This window comes from Felis catus, chromosome A2, assembly GCF_018350175.1.
Source record: "Felis catus isolate Fca126 chromosome A2, F.catus_Fca126_mat1.0, whole genome shotgun sequence".
Taxonomy (NCBI): domain Eukaryota; kingdom Metazoa; phylum Chordata; class Mammalia; order Carnivora; family Felidae; genus Felis; species Felis catus.
In genome coordinates this window covers 63,551,835-63,572,145 of record NC_058369.1, presented here as the reverse complement: position 1 = coordinate 63,572,145, position 20,311 = coordinate 63,551,835, and the positions used below count along the sequence as shown (strand labels likewise).

Here is a 20,311-nt window from a genome sequence, read left to right as displayed (position 1 = left end):
AGATTCTGTGTCCCGCTCTCTTTGTCCCCGAACACTTCATTTCCTCTTTATGAAACCGGGACGCTAACGATCTGCTTTCCTCCCGCTGCAGACAAGGACAGTGACACTCTGCCGATCCAACAACTTTGCAACGGAAAGCACAGAATCACAGTAGAGCTGTGTGTTACCTCCCCCCGCCCCACCCCTGTCCTGCTCACACTCTCTGTCAAAAATAATTACATTTAAAAAGAAGAATGAACAATTATTCTAATATTCATGTATATTGCTTTAAACTGGATTTGGCTTTTTTTTTTTTTTTTTTAGCTGATTTTGGCATCTTCTAACATGCGGAATTCTTACCAGGAAGCAAGTTGTTCAAGTACCATCCACATACAAAATAAAGGCCTGAATCAAAGAGAATCATCCAGGAAACCCAGCCAAACGTCACACCCGTTTGCTCCAGAGGCTGGTACATGTTATTCCAATGAATCCCTGGAAGGAAGGGAAGGCCACAGTCAGACCGCACACCCTTTCAGGGTAGATTTTGGCGGGGTGAGTTCTTGCGTTCTGGAAACTCAAAGCAAAGTTGAGAGCAGCTGAGAGCAAAGACCATCCTGTGGATCCTAGTTCTGCAAATGCAATGTCAGCCTGCTTAATGTCACCTGTATTTCAAGGCGACCAGGGGGAGCAGCTTTAACAACACTTTAATATCTAACCCTTGTGATTTTGCTTTTGTGCTACTTCACCGATTTCTGATTTTGTGGCCTCAACAAAACACACAGATCCAGGGTGACGCGATGGGGAGAGGTGTTCACATCAGCTAAATCAAACCCCAGGACTCCGTTGCACATTGTAACAAAGACCTTCTACCGTAGCGCTTGCAACATGACCACGGTCAACTCCTAAAAACCCAAATCACTGAAACTCTTTTTTAAAAAAGCAAAAAGCATCCCCTTGGGATGCCTGGGTGGCTCAGTTGGTTAAGTGTCTGACTGTTGGTTTCGGCTCAGGTCATGACCTCACGGTTCATAGGTTCGAGCCCTCCACTGGTCTCTGTAGTGTCAGCACGGAGCCTGCTTGGGATTCTCTCCCTCTCTCTCTCTCTCTGCCCCTCCCTGCTCACTCTCATTCTCTCTCTCTCTCTCTCTCTCTCTGTCAAAATAAATGAATACACTTAAAAAAAAAAAAAAAGCATCCCCTTACCTGCTTCTTGCCCTTCTAGGAAGGTAACGAAAAATACTCCTTGGCCGAAGGCGGTGGTGGAAAGCAGGCACTGCCCGGGTACAAGAGACAAACAGCATGTTAGTACTTGACGGAGACCCCGGAAAACCCTCAGTGCTAAATCCAAACAAAGCAGCGTCACCAGAGCAGGCGGGGCCGTACCGTCCTCCAGGCGGTGATTTCCATACGTGACCCTGGAAGCCTACGCCGAATGTCAGCCCATTCTAGAAAGCATGCTAACAAGCTAGCTTTTGGTGTGAAAAGGAATTATTTCTCTTCACTGCAGTGCCTCAAGTGCCATAAATCCAATGCGCTGCGCCCAGAAATGCAGAACACAGAACAGCGGAAAACGGAATGGAGCGATTTCTTATTTTTTATTACTAAGCGAATGCCCTGGAGCACACTGCAGGCCGACTGATGGAACATGTACACCATTCTACACTAGAAAGGGAGCACATTGAAGGAAAATGTTATTTTATTTCCAGGGGAGAAATCCTATGTCAAAAATAAATAAATAAACAACCCCATTGAAAATGCATGTTATGCTTGAAGATATCATGTACCAGAGTTAGATTTTTTTGGTTTTTTTGGGGGGGTGGGGCTAGGAAACGTGAACATGTAAAAGGAAGTCAGACTCGGTATGCTCCACATTTAAACAGATGGATTGAAGTAAAAACCATATAACAGTGTTTGAAATTCAGGCCAGGTGGGCAATGTCTCTTTTCCTACATGTGAGGAGTATGGGGTCGGGGTGGGGGGTGGTGACACATGGTCTCAGTTTTAATTGAGACCAACATTATGGGTTATAAAGTACCACAGGTGTGACATAAGCTAATGGACACTGGTGAGCAGGTATCCATGGAGAAAAATCCTGATTAAAGACGCCATGTTTTTTCAAGGTGCACACACATCCATGATGTATGTACATGGCCAGTCGGGAAACAGGAAGGTTTACATGAAGCTGGGGAAAAACAATTTGGTCTTCACAGAAGTATTTCACCCTAAAGTTCAAAAGGAGCAGAGAAAGTGACCCCGTCCCAACAAATGAGGATACATCTACCGTCATGACGTTGCGTGGGACCAGTGACCTCAGAAGGCTTCAGATGCCCCCTCGAAGCCCTGGGATTCCATCCCTCTTCGGCATCTCCCGAATTCTCCCCTAGTGGCTCTAGCCACACCTCCCAACAGACTGCACTTTGGGAACTTGGCCTGACCTGTTGGGGACAAGTGAACCCTGGGGCATAATTCTAATGTTTGCAGGGACAGTGCTGGCTAGCCCGAACTGACCGTCCTCACAGCCATCTGCCCGTCCCTTCCACGCAGATTGAGTTCCCACTATGCACCCGGCTCTGCACTTGCCAGGAAACTCAAAACAGAATGGACGAGTGTCTCTCTTCTTTGTATTTCATATCCCAGACTTAAAAGAATTCTCAGGCTTCTCCGGGAGTTACATGGTACACGCATGAATGAATTGGCATTGCTAACGGAGACATCTTCCCACCTAATGTGAGGTGATTCCTGATGCTTCAAGAAGAGTTTTTATTTTTTTGCTTCTAAAATAGCTTTAGAAATCTACTTCTTGGGATGCCTGGGTGGCTCAGTCGGTTAAGTGTACGACTTCGGCTCAGGTCATGCTCTCACGGTTCATGGGTTCGGGCCCCACGTCGGGCTCTGTGCTGACAGCTCGGAGCCTGGAGCCTGCTTCGGATTCTGTGTCTCCTTCTCTCTCTGCTCCTCTCCCACTCACACTCTGTCTCTCTCTCTCTCTCTCTCTCAAAGATAAACAAACATTTAAAAAAATTAAAAAAAAAAAGAAATCTACTTCTTTCCATCTGTGATACAGAGAGGCACGGAGTCTCTATGGCTGCCTTTAGGATGTTACCGATTTCCAAAGAGTCTCCAGAGGACAGTCCCCATTACATGAAAAGTGCCAATTCTCAGCAGCTCCTCTCTTGCAAAACCACTGCAATGTCAACCAATGACCATTATAAGGTGTGCATCTGCGGGCAGCATCAAGACCAGTAGGCTTCAGGGGCCCCTGGGGGGCTCAGTTGGTTGAGCATCCAACTCTTGACTTCGCTTCAGGTCATGATCTCATGGTTCATGGGTTCGAGCCCCACATCGGGCTCTGCACTGACAGCTCAGGGCCTGGAGCCTCCTTGGGATTCTGTGTCTCCCCTCTCTCTGTCCCTACCCCGCTTACACACTTGCTCTCTCTCAAAATAAATAAAACTTAAAAGAAAAACAAAAAGAGAGACAGACGTAGGCATCAGAAAGCCCACCGAGATCTGAAAGTGATAAGTTGACATGTGATGTGGTGACTGCTTTGTTGGGCAGATACAGCAGTTGTATTTTGCATGTCTACAAAAAAACCCAACCCACTTACCAGAAACGTCTGAATGACAACACTCAATTGGTTACGGAGAACCAACAGAACGATGTAGGGCAGGAAGCTGATCATGTACACCAGGCTAGTGCAGAGCGCAGCCGTGTTGGCTTGGCTGAAAAATGTGCTCAGGAAGTAACTCAGCATGACGACCGACACCGCGAAATCCAGGAGGAAGAGGAAGACGATACAGGCGTTGCTGTGCGCGAAGATGCCGCTCACTTTCAGAATGATGGCCAGGGCAGCACTGCTGATGGCCAGCATGGCCATGTTCTCCAGAAACCAGGCCAGGAAAAGGATGGTCGGGTGCACCCCCATCATCCGCACGTACTGTCAAGAGAAGGGAAAGCAGAGTCGTGACCCGGGTACTCGAGGGGGACCAGACCGGATCACGGGAAAGGCCAGGAGGCCAGCGCTGGATGCGGCCAGCTTGGAAATCAGTGGCTCAGTCGGTGAAGCGTCCGACTCTTGGTTTCAGCTCAGCGCATGATCTCACGGTTCGTGGGTTCAAGCCCCGCGTTAGGCTCTGTGCTGACAGTGCAGAGCCTGTTTGGGATTCTCTCTCTCTCTCTCTCTCTCTGCCCCTCCCCTGCTTGCTCTCTACCTCTCTCTCAAAATTATAAATAAACACGGAAATAAATAAGAAAACCAGTAAATAAATAGGTGGACAATATGGAAAACAATAGTGCAAGTTCAAGTCAGAACTGAATGAGAACACTGCACTTTGCCACACGTCTCCTTCACCTGAATAAGTAAGAGGCTGGTGGGTAGTGTGAGCCCCTCTTCCACAAGGTCGGCGTTCATCTGGTACTTTTTTTTTTTTTTTTACATTTTTTAATTGATTTTTGAAAGAGAGAAAGAGAGAGAGTGCAAGCGGGGGAGGGGAAGAGAGAGAGGGAGACAAAGAATCTGAAGCAGGGTCCAGGCTCTGAGCTGTCAGCACAGAGCCTGACGTGGGGCTTGAACCCGTGAACCGTGAGATCATGACCTGAGAGGAAGTCAGACACTTAACCGACTGGGCCACCCAAGCGCCCCCACCTGGTACTTTCATGAACTCTCCTTCTTAGAAGCAGTTTTGACAGTTTCAAATTTTAATGATATTAAACAAAAATAACAAGGCTCCCCATGAGGCAATCTAACCACACATCAAGTGGGAAGTGCACCCTTACGTCTTTCTGGGTTGTATAAAAATTGCTGAGGCAAACTGTAAGAGACTCTTAAATACAGAGAAGAAACTGAGGGTGGATGGGGGGGGCAGGAAGGGGGGAGAAGTGGGTGACGGTCATTGAGGAGGGCACTTGTTGGGATGAGCACTGGGTGTTGTATGTAACAACGAACTACGGGAATCTACCCCAAAAACCAAGAGCACACTTTACACACTGTATGTTAGCCAATTTGACAATATATTATATTAAACAAAAAGAAATGAAATTGTTGAATGAGCAACACTGGCTCCCGTCTTTGAATGTGGTGCGCCTGCCCTCGGGCCTCCTTCCATCTCCACAGGAAACACCTGTTGACTGGCAGAACGTCAGGCTTCAATGTGGAACGTTTGCCTTGAGACCCCCGCCTCAGCTCGGCTGTGTCCAGGAACTCCAGCAGAGAGGAGGGCAGGCCAAACAGAGTCTGGGGTCAGTTATGGGAACAGGATTTGGCTCCAAAGCCCCGCCTCTCCTCCTGGTGTCCCAGGCAAGCAGCTGGACTGATTACCTCTTCTATCTGGATCTCTCGCTCGTACACCAGCTTTCGGACCATGCTGGCCACAGACACCATCCACGTCAGCATCATGATCAGAGGGAAAAAGAAACCGACGTTGTTCAAGAATCTGCAAGGAAATAATCCAGTCGGCATCCGAGGGCAAGCACAGGGTTCTACCCAGAGTCAGGCTCACGTGTGGGTGCTTTTTTTTACATTGTCCTCGGAAGCTACAAGTCCTTTTAAGGAACACTATCTCGTGTGGCCATTTCAACAGGCTTTTGACTTAGGACCACTGGCTCGTGTCCTGATTTAATACGTGTGCAACTCACAAAGGAGACACATGGGGTGGGAGGTCCCTGGAGCAGCCACTGTCGCCTGCCCCAAATCAGTCCTGACACCTTCCTGGGCAGAGGAGGTGCAAAGAAGGAAACCGGCCATTAACTCATGACTACAATTTCCCCCACGTAGTTGGGACCATTGCGTATCTGCAATCAATGATATCCATTGACCACAGATTATCACCTATATTATACATGAAAACTGACCGTTGAACGTCTCCCTGTCTCTTTCCCCAATGCTCACCTCCCACCCACTCTAACCAGTTTTTTTTTTCTTTTTTTTTTCTTCGGTATTTTTTTTAAGTTTATTTATTTTGAGAGAGAGAGAGCATGAACACAGAAGGGACAGAGAGACAGGGGGGAGAGAGAATCCCAAACAGGCTCCATGCTGTCAGCACAGAGCCCCACGCAGGGCTCGAACTCATGAGCCGAAAGATGACGACCTGAGCTGAAATCAAGATGCTTAACCGACCGGGCCACCCAGGCTTCCCTTGACATGACCCTTGTCTAGAACACCCATGACAGCCATGCCTCAATCCCAATGGGAATTTCTCCACTATTTTCCTCTTGAGCTCTCAGCTGTGTCTGACGCCGGTGACAGGTCCCTCCTTCCCTCCCTTTGTTCGCTTCCAGAACAACTCTCAGCTTTCCGTCAATCTCCTCTCTTTCCTTCACTGTGACTTCTCCTTTAAACATGGGATTCGCACCCCAACCCTGCACTCTGCCTCTTCCCCCCTTACCCTCTGTGCTCGAGACCCACATGTTATTATTATTTGATTCATCACCAAGGCCACCCAAAGGGGCAAGCCATTTTAGTGGACATGTGGTACGCATACGAACCAGAGAGAAAGGCCCTGTCACAAAGGATCCTGCTTTCCACTGGGGGGTGGCGGCACTTAGCATAAGCCAGCACAAGGAGACACATGGCATAGTGTCAAATGTGTGAAAAACCGCTTTGGCCATGGTGGGAAGGGAGGAGATCTCAAATCGGGTAGTTGGCCAAGGTGTCTGTGGAGAACAGACAGAGGAAGTGGGCCCCACAGGAATCTGAAGGGACATGGCTCCAGGCAGAGGGGCAGCAGGTGCGAGGACGGGGGACAGTGGCGTGGGGGCAAGGCTCAGGGGTGGCCAAGGATGGTGTGGATTAGGACACGGAGGCAGGGGGGTGGCACGTTAGCTGGGGCCACATCATGCAAGGATTCCACATGTCTGGACGAGAGCTGACAAAAGGGTTCTGGAATGGGGAGAGGGAAACAAAGAGGGGACATATCAGGTGTATGGATTTTAAAAAGACCACTGAATGCAGTGTAGACAGAGGAAAGCAGGGTTGCTGCAGTGTGGACAAGGCTGCCGGCGAAGATGCCGACCTGGAGACAGAACCCTCTGGCTGGGCCCCCACCCACCCCCAGACCTCCCCTTGGAGCGTTATCTCCAGTGTGAACCCTTGGCCCTTCGCACTGGACGGTGAGCCCGTCGGGGAGGGCCCCCCACTGCGCTTTCTCTGCTTGGCAAAGGCCGGCCACATAGTGCAAGCCAAAAATATTTGTTCATGAAACCGTGAATGAGGACATAAAAGGGGGGTGGGGGTAACTTCTTCGTTTTTATCCATTTTTCTGCTTAAGACGACTATAGTGAGCGATCCACGGGGTGAATCACGTTTTAAAGCGAAATTATCAGTTCACTGGTAGGCTATACGGCGACGGCATGTAGTCAACTCATGCGCTATTTGGTTTTGTGATTTTTCTAGGGATTTTGAGTCATTGTTTTTATAGTGTTTTATAGCAGGAAGTGCCCATATACTCTATACACCTGCTCATCTCACAAATGACATCTCTTCTCCCGGAATAACCCAATTTGCCACAAAAATGAAGCTTGGATCACCTGGAAAGTTAAAAACAACGAATACAGAGCTTATGGGGGGGAGGTGGGGGGGGGGAAGTTCATGTCTGTTCATGAACTTTACCCTTTTTTACTTAAAAACACTGGAATTGATGGCTGTTGACCTCTGTGCTTCCAGCACCGCGGGTCTTACAAAGGAGCCAATAAGCATCACACACAAATGTTAAGATTCCGTGCGAGTTATTCCAGAAGTCACACGGAGTCAGGATTCTATGTGTGTCTGGGGCTAGGATGGCATGCCCTGTGGACCCCTGCACCCGTGTAAAGGAGAGTGTCACGAGAGGCTGGAAACTGAGTAAACCCAACTCTGGGGTTCTTGCAGCCACTACCCCAGACCCCAGACAATGCCCAGACGCTCTGCACTGCATGCCCGAGGGAGGCCACTGGCGAGGAGCTATATGGAAAGAGAGACCCCGATACATGGCTATGTACCTCACCCTTTCCCAATCCGCTCCTGAAAACCAGTCCCGAGTCAACGCAAGAAGGGGAAAATGTTCATTCCACTTTTGACAAATGCTAGAAAGTACTGGAAACAGCTGCTAAAAATAATCAAGGTCAAGAAGGAGTCACACAAAAAAGTAGGTAAGAGATGAATGAGGCAAAACCCTACCCCCTGTAGACCTAGAAGTTCCCATCAACACTGCACTTTGTATCTTCATTTCTTCATTTGTCTTTAGTTTATCCTGAGAAAGTGAGAAAAAGCAGGAAGGGGAGAGAGAATCCCAAGCAGGCTCCACACTGGCAGCATGGAGCCCGACACGGGGCTCAAACTCACGGACCACGAGATCATGACCTGAGCCGAAATCGAGAGTCGGACGCTCAACCGATGGAGCCCCGCGGGTGTCCCCAAACTGCACTGCCTACAGTCTAGGGGCATGATCTGAGGGCACAACACATGGAACAGGATGTGTCCAGTGGGTGCCAAGCTGCATGTGAAGGTGGGTGGTATCTGGAGCCACTCTTGTGCCCAGACCCTATCTCCAGGGAAAGCGACGACAAGCGTTACACGAAGAAGACACGTATCTGCAGGAGGCGCTCGGTCCTTGGGGCCACGGAAAAGAGAGCCTCCAAGCTGTGTAGCCATTAACGTCACCTGGTCGTCACACTGACGGGACCCTCTTGCAAACAACCGGGCAGGAATACCCAATTCGTTCAAAACGATACCAAGCACAAATCCAGCACATCTATGTAAGGAATGCAGGTGGGTGCATCTCACAGTTATTAACAAATGAAGACCTGCCCAAAAAGATGGCTACATTAAGCAGATGAAAATCGTCAACAGGGGCGCCTGGGTGGCTCAGTCGGTTGAGCTTCCGACTTCGGCTCAGGTCATGAGCCCGCAGTTCCCGAGTTCGAGCCCCGCGCCGGGCTCTGTGCTGACAGCTCGGAGCCTGGAGCCTGTTCCGGATTCTGTGTCTCCCTCTCTCTCTGCCCCTCCCCCGTTCATGCTCTGTCTCTCTCTGTCTCAAAAATAAATAAACATCAAGAAAAAAATTTTTTTACAAAATCGTGAATGTATTTGTTGCTATCAATTTCAAAAGATTCAGCAGGGCAATTCCCTACGTGAAAAGCACCCCACCGCAGAGCTGCTACAATTCAGTGAGGAGATGGCAAGACGGCAAGGTCTGAAACGTGAACTGGAAGAATGTGAGAAGGTGGAAAGAAACAGCAGGAAAACAACAGCTGCCACACAAATGAGGACATAATTAGACGAAGCACAGGTCAAATCGATAACTGCACAAAACATAGTGAGGAACACGGAAAATTGACACACGACTAAAAGAAACAAATAAATTTTTTAAAAAGGTATTTTTTTTAATTAGGGAAATTTAGGGACACCTGGGTGGCTCAGTCAATTAAGCATCCGACTCTTGATTTTGGCTCAGGTCATGATCTCACGGTGCGTGAGTTCGAGCCCCACAATGGACTCCACGCTGACAGTGCAGAGCCTGCTTGAGATTCTCCCTCTTTCTCTCTGCCCCGACCTGCTCGTGCTCTCCCCCTCCCTCAAAATATATAAACAAACTTACAAATAAATAAATAAGTAAGCAAATTGGGAAATTTTATGGCTAAGAAACGCAAGGTAAAGAAATCTATGCAATTGAAGTCCCTGAAGAAGAAAAACCAAATACTGGAAGATAAGAAATTGGTAATGTTGGAAAACATCAAAAGTTTCCATACCAGAAAACTCAAATATACACATTGAAAAGTCTTATCTGGGGCGCCTGGGTGGCGCAGTCGGTTAAGCGTCCGACTTCAGCCAGGTCACGATCTCGCGGTCCGGGAGTTCGAGCCCCGCGTCAGGCTCTGGGCTGACGGCTCAGAGCCTGGAGCCTGTTTCCGATTCTGTGTCTCCCTCTCTCTCTGCCCCTCCCCCGTTCATGCTCTTTTTCTCTCTGTCCCAAAAATAAATAAACATTGGGAAAAAAAAATTTAATAAAAAAAAAAAAAGAAAAGTCTTATCTTGTGCCATGGAAAATTATTCTAGAATGGTCAACAGTGAAATGGATCCCACGAAATTGATTGAATTTTCAAGTTCCTACCAGCTTGCCAAAATTACCAGGTTCAGGAAAAGCAGGGAAATATCAAAGTGGCCTCAGACTGCTCCATAATCACATTCAAGGCCAAACATAATGGAGTTATTTCTACCAGATACTTGAGGAAATGGTGAGTCAAGGATTTCGTATCCAGCCAAGCTGCCTTTCAAATATAAATGCTGCAAAACGTTTTAAGTATGTAAGAAATCAGGTTAAATTATCTCATAAGCTCATCCGGGGGAAATTACTAGAAGACAAATGTTAGCCCACCCAAGGATGACCAGTAAATTGCAGTGCGAGGGTAATGCTATGCAATGAATATGTGTTCCAATAAAAGTAAGACTGAAACAAAACTGGAAATTCAGATGACAAGACAGACTGGAAATGTTATGTCCCCTGAAATGCAGAAATGATACAACAGACAAAAATTGGCAGTTTAGGGGACGTGAGTCAGAGAGAAAGAATAAGTTGGTGAATGCCCAAATCAGACTCTTTGTTCAACCATGACAGATGTAGAACATAAGCACAGACATCTTTCCTGGTACAATCCAAGACGTGGAGATAATATCAACTAAAATTGCATGATGGTGAGGAAAAAGTTAGTGATGGAAGAAGAGAAATTACTTCCTTTTTATTTTGCATGGTAAAAATAAAAGTAAAAGGTTGATTTTTTTTTCATGTTTATTTACTTTTGAGGAGAGAGAGAGAGAGAGAAAGGGAGAGAGAGTGTGAGCAGGGGGAGGACAGAGAGAGGGAGAGACACAGAACCCGTAGCAGGCTCCAGGCTCTGAGTTGTCAGCATAGAACCCAATGTGGGGCTTGAACTCGTGAACCGCAAGATCATGACCTGAGCCGAAGTCAGACGCTTAACCAACGGAGCCACCCAGGCACCCCAGAGGCTGACATTATTTATAGAATGTTCTCACTATAAGGTAACCACCAGAACAACAATAAATCATTACTAAATATGAGCAAAATTTAAAAGTGAAATTATAAAAAGAAATAAATAAATTAAAAATATTTTAAACAAGGGGTGCCTGGGTTGCTCCATCGGTTAAGTGTCTGCCTTCAGCTCAGGTCATGATCTCTCGGTTCATGAGTTGAAGTCCCGCATCGGGCTCTCTGCTGTCAGTGGCGGAGCCTGCTTTGGATCCTCTGTCTCCCCCTCACCCCACCTCCGTATTCCTCTGCTTGCTCTCTCTCAAAAAACTAACATCTAAAAAAATAACTTAAAAAATATAAAAGCGAAATTATAAGTATAGAAAAATACTTAACTAGGAACATATATACATGAAACTTCACTTCATGCTATTGCACAGCTAACTTCACCCATATAAGAAGGTATATGAGACATACAAGAGACACATCTGAAACAAAAAGCTTCAGAAAAGTCTAAAATGAACAGAGGGGCAAAGGCACATCAAGCAAATCGGAATACAGAGGTGGAGGGGGAGAGAGAGAAAGAAAGGACGGAAAAAAAGCAGAGGTCATCAATTTAATCTCATACAAGGTAGACTTACGTGCACAAAACATTAAATAGACTCAGAACACAATTATTCACAGTTGTGCACAGCATTCAAAAGGTCAACAACCCATAAATCTTTCACAAAAGTAGATTCTATATTACTTGATAGAGAAAAGTGCTATTATTTCAAAATGTAGAAATGATAAAGACACCATCTTTTTCTTTTTAATTTTTTTTAATGTTTTTTATTTCTGAGAGATAGAGACAAAGCACGAGCAGGGGAGGGGCAGAGAGAGAGGAAGACACAGAATCTGATGCAGGCTCCAGGCTCCGAGCTGTCAGCACAGAGCCCAACTCGGGGCTCAAACTCATGAACCATGAGATCATGACCTGAGCCGAAGTCGCTTGACTGACTGAGCCACCCAGGTGCCCCAAAGACAACATTTTCTGATGGCAATATAAAAGTTAGGGTCCATCAACAGAAGTTGGCAATTAGTGCATGATACAGTTTTGAGTGTCAATCTGATTTTAGAAATGCTATCACAGATTAACTTTAATTTATTTTTTTTAACTTTATTCATTTTGAGAGAGGGAGACAGAGCGCAAGCAAGATGGGGAGGGGCAGAGAGAGAGGGAGAGAGAGAGAGAGAGAGAGAATCCCAAGCAAGCTCCACCCCAGCAGTGCAGAGCCCTAAGTGGGCTTAAAGCCATGAACCGTGAGATCATGACCTGAGCCAAAACCAAGAGTCAGATGCTTAACCACTGAGCCACCCAGGCGCCCCTATTTTCTTTTTCTTTTTCTTATCATAAGCACACTGAGTAACTCTGTGAACTCTTGAGGACTTCCACTCGAAAATCAAAAGAAACTTGACTGAAACAGCTCTTGGGAAAAGAAGCCCACAGACATCCATATTCCACGTACGTAGAAAACAATGAATTTTTAGCTACACATCAGATTGAGGGGACACGGTTAAAATAGTGGTTGAAAGGAAAGTCATCATCTGAGGTAACTACATAAATTAAAGGAAAAAAAAAGAACACTAAATATAATGAATTAGGTAGGGGTGCCCGGGTGGCTCGGTCAGTTAAGCAACAGACTTTGGTTCAGGTCATGATCTCATGGTTTGTGAGTTCAAGCCCCAAATCGGGTTCCACACTCTCTCCCTCTCTCTCTCTCTGCATCTGATGGGATTCTCTCTCTCTATCAAAAATAAAATAATAATTAAGAAGTGGCTTTATTAAAATAAATAAATATAACAAATTAAACACTGGTCTCAAATATCAAAGAAACAACACAATATATTGAAGGTACGGAAAGCGAGTTAAGTAACAAACATAAAAGCACACGTCACAAATAACTTAGAAAAGACAAAGAGAATCGATGAATGAAGTCCAAATATGCTTCCATGAAGAAGAAAAACTGGACCAAGAACATACTGAAAGCACGTAATGAATTTTTTTAAAACTCCAGTGCCAGGCTGGCTCAGCAGGGAGAGCATGTGACTCTAGATCTCAGGGTTGTAAGTTCGAGCCCCACGTTGGGTATAGAGTTTACTTTAAAACATTAAAAAATTAGGGGTGCCTGGATGCCTGGTTAAGCATCCAACTTAGGCTCAGGTCATGATCTCACGGTCTGTGAGTTCGAGCCCTGCATCAGGCTCTGTGCTGACAGCTCAGAGCCTGCTTCGGATTCTGTGTCTCCCTCTCTCTCTGCCCCTCCCCCACTCACGTTTTAGCTCTCTCTCAAAAAAAAAAATTTTTTTTTTAATTAAAAACTAAAAACAAACCTCTGGGAGGGAAAGCGTGTCAGAGGCACAAGCACAGCGGGCAGAGGAGGGGGAAGAAGTTTCGATGGGCTGCCTGGCTTCTCCTCGCCAGCACCTCATCGCGGGGGAGGCTGGATGGCAAGCTGATGGCTCCCGGCTTCCACCGACCTCCACACTGGGTGACAAGGTCTGACGGGGCCCTTTGACACTCCCCCTCAGGGCCTCCACAGAGGAGGGGACACTGCCTTCCTGTGGTCCTCCTGTCCCCCGAGCTGCAAGCCTCCCGCAGGCAGGAATGACACCTTTTCCCGGATCCACGAACGCCAGTCGACCACAGTGCCTGACACGTGGCAGGTGCTGGACCCGTCGTTTCCCAAAGAAGAACGAGCACGGGCTCTTGGCAAGATTCACGATGTCGAGCATGTGAAGTACGTATCACCACGACAACGCATGGAGGACCGGTCCCCAAACAAAACAGAACAGAATACAACCCCGATGTATCAGAAGAAGGAAGGAAGTAGCATTTCTCTTGATAATCATTGGCTTATAAAGCTAACAATTAAAAAAAAAAAAGGAACAAGAAACACATTAAAGCGAGAGAGGCCAGAATAGGAGGTTCATCCGCTCCTGCTGTCCAGACAGCAAAAATCAAACAAGTATGTTCCAGATCCTTCCGTGTATTGATCCCTACTCTGGAACCCACACAAAAGCCCCATCAGTAAATGCTTGCAAATAGGAAATCAAAAGCTCGTATTTATGTAAGCCTCCTTAAGAGGACACTTTGATCTTCCTAAACATTGTCACCAGCTCTTTTTCTGAAGGGGACAAATGCTTGACTTACATTCTAATGACCCCTTGCTAACAGTGTTTTCTCTGTGGCTTCTCTCTATTAGCACATCCAGTGAGCTCAAAGATGGAAAAGTGATGAGCACGTTAGACCAAAGTCACACGTAGCAAAAGAACCACAGAATCATTGGCTTCTGTTTTTCTCACTGGAGACGCACGACTAGAGATGCACACTGGTGGTCAATTTCCAGACCCCACACCCCTCCCCCACGTCAGCCCAGCCTCTGCCCACTGCCCCCCTCTGGGCCTTCCCCCAGCGCACCCCACACCACATCCCAGGAGGATGTCGGGCCCAGAAGCCCGCAAGGCGGCTGCTGAGGGGAAGGATCAGCACCTGTCTTACCCTCCCGTCCCCTCTCTGCTCCCTCTGGGAGACTCAGGCCAGTCGGCTGAGGTCCGGCCAAGGTCCCACGCCTGCTGGCCAGCTCTGTTTGCATTCCTTCCCCAGCACAGTGGCTGCGGGCCATGACTGGTGACCGAATGGGGAGGGTGGCAGGTGGGGCCCCTGAGGCTCACATTTACTCTGTGTCCTCCAACCTGCGCCAGACGTATGCACGCTGGGTGTCGGTGAGGGAAGGGGGATTTGAGGTCCATTCTTTGCTTTCTTTTTCTTTTTTTAATATTTATTTATTCGGGAGAGAGCGCAAGTGGGGGCTCTGTGCTGCCAGCCTACTGGCAGCGAGCCCAACGTGGGGCTCGAACTCACAGACCACGAGATCATGACCTAAGCCGAAGTCAGACGTCCAAACAACCAAGCTGCCCAGGTGTCCCATTCCTCGCTGTTCCAAGTTTGGTAACTCTCAAGAAGGTCAGGGAGAAGGAAGGGTGCCCACACGCATGCCTCCTCTCTGCACACTGCACCACCCAGAACAGCAATCCCACCTTGGCTCTGAACACGGTACCTGGAGGAACATCTGAGCAGGGAGGTCTGCCCAGAGGGGCTTGGGCAGCCGGGGGGTACCCAGCCCGCTCACCGGCCTGGTCTTGTCCCCTTCCCAGGTCGGGTTCAGCACATCCAAGCCAGGGAGGTAGACAGGCGGCCAGTTAGCAACCCCATTCCCGGTGACGATCTTGAGCAACCAAAGTGTCAAATCATGGCTCAAGGTCTGAGACCAGCCAGACCTGGTCCCCAAATGCAGCTTTTTCAGGCCAGTGCCCTTGTGATTCCAAGAGTGAGATTCTAAGGGGATCGCAAATGCTCGAAAGCCATCATGGCATTAGAAAGGGACCCAGCATGCACAAGGAGCCAACTCTTGGAACTGTAACTCAGACTCTTGGGACAAAAACCCTCTTCATCAAACCCTCCTATTAAAAGCGCTCCTAATTCAAAGGTCTGAGCACACGATCCCAGCTTGGGGGGCTGGGGACTCCCCCACCACTGAGCAATTCTCGGGCACCAGCCGGTGTCCTACAGTGCAACTCAGTTGTGACACGACCTGAAGGTGGCGTCACATCCCACAGGTCAAGGGCTCAGTCCCACAAGCCCGCATGGTGCACCCACACACTCCAACACACACACACACACACACACACACACACACACGTTCCTCTGAAACCCTTTGCAAATCCAGGTACTCTGATGACCTATGGTTAAAAAAACCACAGGAGCGCCTGGGTGGCTCAGTTGGTTAAGCGTTTCAGCTCAGGTTCATGATCTCACAGTTCATGGGATGGAGCCCCCCCCTCTTCCCCCCCCCCCCCACCGCGTTGGGCTTTGCAATCACAGTGCGGATTCTGCTTGAAATTCTCTCTCCCTATTTCTCTGTCCCTCCCTTGACCCCTCCCTATCTCTCTCTCTCTCTTTCTCAAAATAAATTAAAAAAACATTTATTAAAAAAAAGAAAAGTAAGCAAGCCACACACCCTGGGTAGAGTCACTTGCCTCCAGGAACTCAAACTAAGACTTGATTGTCATTTCAATTTCTTCAAGAGTGGTATTTTAAGTCAATCAATCAGGACTTTTCTGATATGCACCAATGACATAATCGGTCACAAAGGCCCTTTCTTCCCAGAGGAAGTTGAGGTGATCCACCTAATGAGACGCCCAGCCCTTCCCCTAAGGGAGGTAACAATCCTTTCTTTCCTTTGGGGATGAGTGCTCGCCCAGCCTCCCTTCCCAGAAACACTTTCCATTTTGGGCAGCATCCCAGAGCTGCCCTCCCCTTGCTACAAGGGATGCTGCCCGATCGGGAATCACTTCATAAAGCCAACTAGGTCTTCAAAATACAAGGCTGAATTTTGTTTTTCAACGTGATAAACCAGAGGCTCCCACGACCCCTCCCTGGGTTTGGCGAACTGGCCGGAGCCGCTCACAGGACTCGGGGGACAGATCGCTCACTAGATCGCTGGTCTGTTGTACAAGGATTAAGTCAGGAACAGAGGGAACGGAGAGCTGCCCAGGGCGCGGATGGGGAGGGGGCGCCGAGCTCCCTGCCGCCCCGGGGCCCACTGTCCCCCCCCCATCTCCACGTGCTCACCAACCCAGAAGCTCTCGGGACCCGTCTGTTGGGTTTTATGGGGGTGTCATTACAGGAGCCTGATTGATGAAATCATCGGCCATTGGTTATGGATCCAACCTGCAGCCCCTCCTCCCGAGGTCAAGGGGTGGGGCTCCTGAGGCCAGGGGGTGGGGCTGACAGTTCCGCCTCTGGAACCACGTGGGCGGCCCTCCTGCAGCCCCTCCTCCTGAGGTCAGGAGGTGGGGCCGATAGCCCCGCCCCTGTGACCACGTGGGCGGTCTCCCTGGCAACCAGCCCCCATCCTCAGGTTCTTTCCAAACTCCCCTCATTAACACAAGGGACACCTTTCTGGTCCTCCACTTAGGAAACCCCTTAAGGAGCTGGGCGCAGGTGCCCTAAACAGGAGGAACACCCACACCTGTGCCCGCGGCCAGCTGGCAGCCAGCTGGGACCACCCGCTCAGGTCACTGTCACAGCCCACTGGCGCCTCCCTCGGGCTCTGAACACACAGCATCTACTGCCCTAAGCAGTTTCCTGTGCTCAAGGGCCCTCCGTTCCTCACCTCCGCAGCCCTCCCAGCACCTAGAAAACTGCATGCCATACGGTGATGTGAACAAAATACGTCTGCTGGGAGAATGAATTGGGGGAAGAAACTCGCCTTGTTTCTAAACGAGGACTTTGGCTGGGACGCCTCATTGCACAGAACTGCCCCTTTGATTATATGACAGTCAGCATCTCTGTCCGCAGGCACTAAGACTCAGGCCATCAGAACACCCCTAACTGGCACACACCCGGAGTTAACAACAGCCGAACCCCGGGGTCCGATGAAAATATAAGAAAATATAAGGCAGCCGTTCACAGACGGAGTGAAGTGACAGCTGAGTGACCAAGGTGTAGACACAGAATCCCACATAAAATGCTTAAAAGTGGTGATGCATAGCTCCCGGGGGAGTGAAGGGCATTCAGGGGGCATGAGACCCCGCGAAGAATAACTCTGACCCGTCTCAGCCTCCATTTTTTCAGCTATATTTATCTTATAAGGTTCCCTCCAAGGATGAATGAGATGTGTGTGAACGTGTGACACACTTTTAAGAGAAGCATTATCACGGGCACTGGTGACGTGGGAAAATACAGGGAACATTGGATAAACCGTCACCTGGGGTTTGAACAAAACACCTGTCTCCCAGGCAGGGCGAGGAGCCCATCTGAGCTTTGATGGGCACGAGAAAGGATACAAAACTGTACTTCTTGTGCTCCCCACTCTGGATGGTGTCACCAACCAATTCCACACAATCCGTCCCTTGGGGACACGGAGGGGAGCCCGGGTCTCTGGGCCCCACGGGTCATCAGGAAGGTGGATTTCTACCGCAAATGAGAGCCATTCACCAAATATAAGACAGAGGGGCTTAATTAGTTCAGGTGAAGTAAATCCCCAGGAAAAGAAGCAAGAAAAATGTGTACAGTGAGGGGCCTCAGGCCAGTCAGTGGGGGATCGGCCTGATTTCTTCCGGAGGCAGCAAGCATCCCTGTCGGCCCGTCACTCTGGACTTCTCCCGGGACACATCAGAGTCCAGACGCAGGGAGGCCGGCCATCACTCAGGCAGGGGACACTCTGGTCTGCCCCTGCTCCTGCAGGACCCCCGGCAAACTGAAGGCACTAAGGCCCCGGAGGGAAGAGCACAGCTCTTTCAGAGAAACCTTCTTTTTGTGTATAAAACAATCCAGGAGTACTGATGCGGTTTTCCTGTTTCTGACAACCTTTCAATGAAGTTGCCTCACTCTCTGGGGCAATGAATGAACACTGGACTTTGTACTCATGAAGTCTGCCAGGGCTCCACTGGGGAATTGTCCTGTGATGACCCCCCGGGGAAGCTCAGGGCTGAGAGGAGCCTTAAGTAGTCAAGGGTCCTGATCCGCCCAAGTCTGCAAATCCCAGGGGAACATTTCCCAGTGCACGCCCCTCAGAACAGCACTTCCTCGGGCTGCTGGCCAATAGTGGATGAGAGGTAGGAGGGAGGAGGGGGACAGAGGGAGGGAGGAGGAAAATGGGGGAGGGAGGGAGGGAGGGAAGGAAAGAGGAGGAGGAGGGAGGGAGGAGGGTGGGGGAGGAGCATGGAGAGGAGGGAGGGGGTAGGAAAGGAGGGAGAGCTGTGTTCCCAGAAGGCGGAACTGCCTACGTAAATCAACTTGAGCAGACTTCATTACCATGGACACACTGCCCTTGTGTGCAGGGGCCCCTCCTGTTAAGACCTCCTCCCCCAGCTGTCTTCTGCTGCCCAAATTCCCTGGTAGCCACCACCGGCTTCTCCCTACCCCCACACACAGCAGGCTCCTAGCTGGTCTGCACTCAAGTCTCCAGCTGTCCCCTCCCCCCTCCAGCCTCCTCTGGGCCCCCCACACTGGCCACCATCCTGAGGAGGGCCCCAGTGACCCTCTATCCCACCTGGGAGCCGCGCTGGCCACTTTGCAGGCCCCAGACCACTCCCAGCCCTCACCCTGGCCCAGGGGTGCTTTCTCCAGCCCTGTCCCAGAGCCCTGTCCCTGCCAAGGGCCCGCCTTGTTCCTCTGTAGGCACTCCCACAGCAATGGTGCCATCCAGTCCATTCATCAGATGCTGACGACCCCCTGGACTGCCTCCTACTCAACGTGTCACCAGGGTCCCAAAGGCACCCAGACGGGTCCCCACCCAGCTGCTATCCCCATCCCCCAACCTTCTCCACCCAAAGGCCCAGCACCTCACAGTCCACGCCCTTGGACAAAAATCATCCGTGTGGATGTCTCTCAGTCACACCCTCCCCGTCTGCCACCTCCCTTCTGAAAGCAACCAGAATCTGACCACTTTCCACCTCGGTCCCTGCTCTCGCCCTTGCACACCGTGCCCTCTGCTCGGGGCCTCTTCACACACCTGCCCCAGGGCCCTTGCCCTGGCTGGCCACTCCTCTGGCCTAGAACACATTTTCCTGTGCTTCTATAACTCTTTCAGTTGGTCTTCTGCTAAGAAAGAGACGACAGGGGGGCACCCAGGTGGCTCAGTGGGTTGAGTGACCAACTTCGGCTCAAGTCATGATCTCGAGGTGTGCGAGTTCAAGCCCCGCGTCGGGCTCGCTGCTGTCAGTGCTGAGCCCGCTTCTGATCCTCTGTCTCCTTCTCTCTCTTCCCCTCCCCCACTTGTGCGCTCTCTCAAAAATAAAAATAATAATAAGTAAAAAAGAAAGAGACAACAGACCCAGAACAGTCACTTGTGCCAAGCCCCACGTTGGCAAACCAAGACTCAAAGCTTAGCCTAAGTGTAGTTCCAACTCACCAGGAATGTGTGTAAACTGCAACCAGTCAACTGAAATTACCTGCGGGGCAAGACTGAGACTGTCCCCACAGACCCCTTCCGCTCCCCTGGGAGGGCGGCCTTGCCAATCGTTTCCTTGAACACCCTCCTTTTGCCTTTAAAAGCCTTTCCTTTCCTCCAGCTCTGGGAGCTTTGTATTTGCCAAAAGGGAAGATGCCTGATTCAGGAACCCTCCAACAAAGCCCATTTGATCTTTAATTAATTTACTCAGTGGAATTTTTCACGTTCAACAGACTGAATGTCGCCTTCTTGGCAGGGCTGACCCTAACCACATTAATGATTCCTCTGGGCACTCTGGCCACCCTGGCCTTACACCTGCTCCTCTCTTACTACCTTCCAGTATTCAATTCAAGCTTCTCCTTTATTGTATGTGTA

At 49.4% G+C, this 20,311-nt stretch overlaps 1 protein-coding gene across 1 annotated transcript in view; it reads right to left on the bottom strand.

The window, feature by feature from the left end:
- Nucleotides 1–20,311, bottom strand: part of ABCA13 (ATP binding cassette subfamily A member 13) — a 396,806-nt gene that overhangs the window by 218,942 nt on the left and 157,553 nt on the right. The window contains exons 32-35 of the mRNA XM_045052108.1: nt 5,297–5,411; nt 3,587–3,916; nt 1,183–1,252; nt 340–471 (exon numbers count right to left, since the gene is read on the bottom strand). Of these exons, the coding sequence (XP_044908043.1) occupies nt 340–471; nt 1,183–1,252; nt 3,587–3,916; nt 5,297–5,411 (647 nt within the window). The remainder of the gene's footprint in view (nt 1–339; nt 472–1,182; nt 1,253–3,586; nt 3,917–5,296; nt 5,412–20,311) is intronic.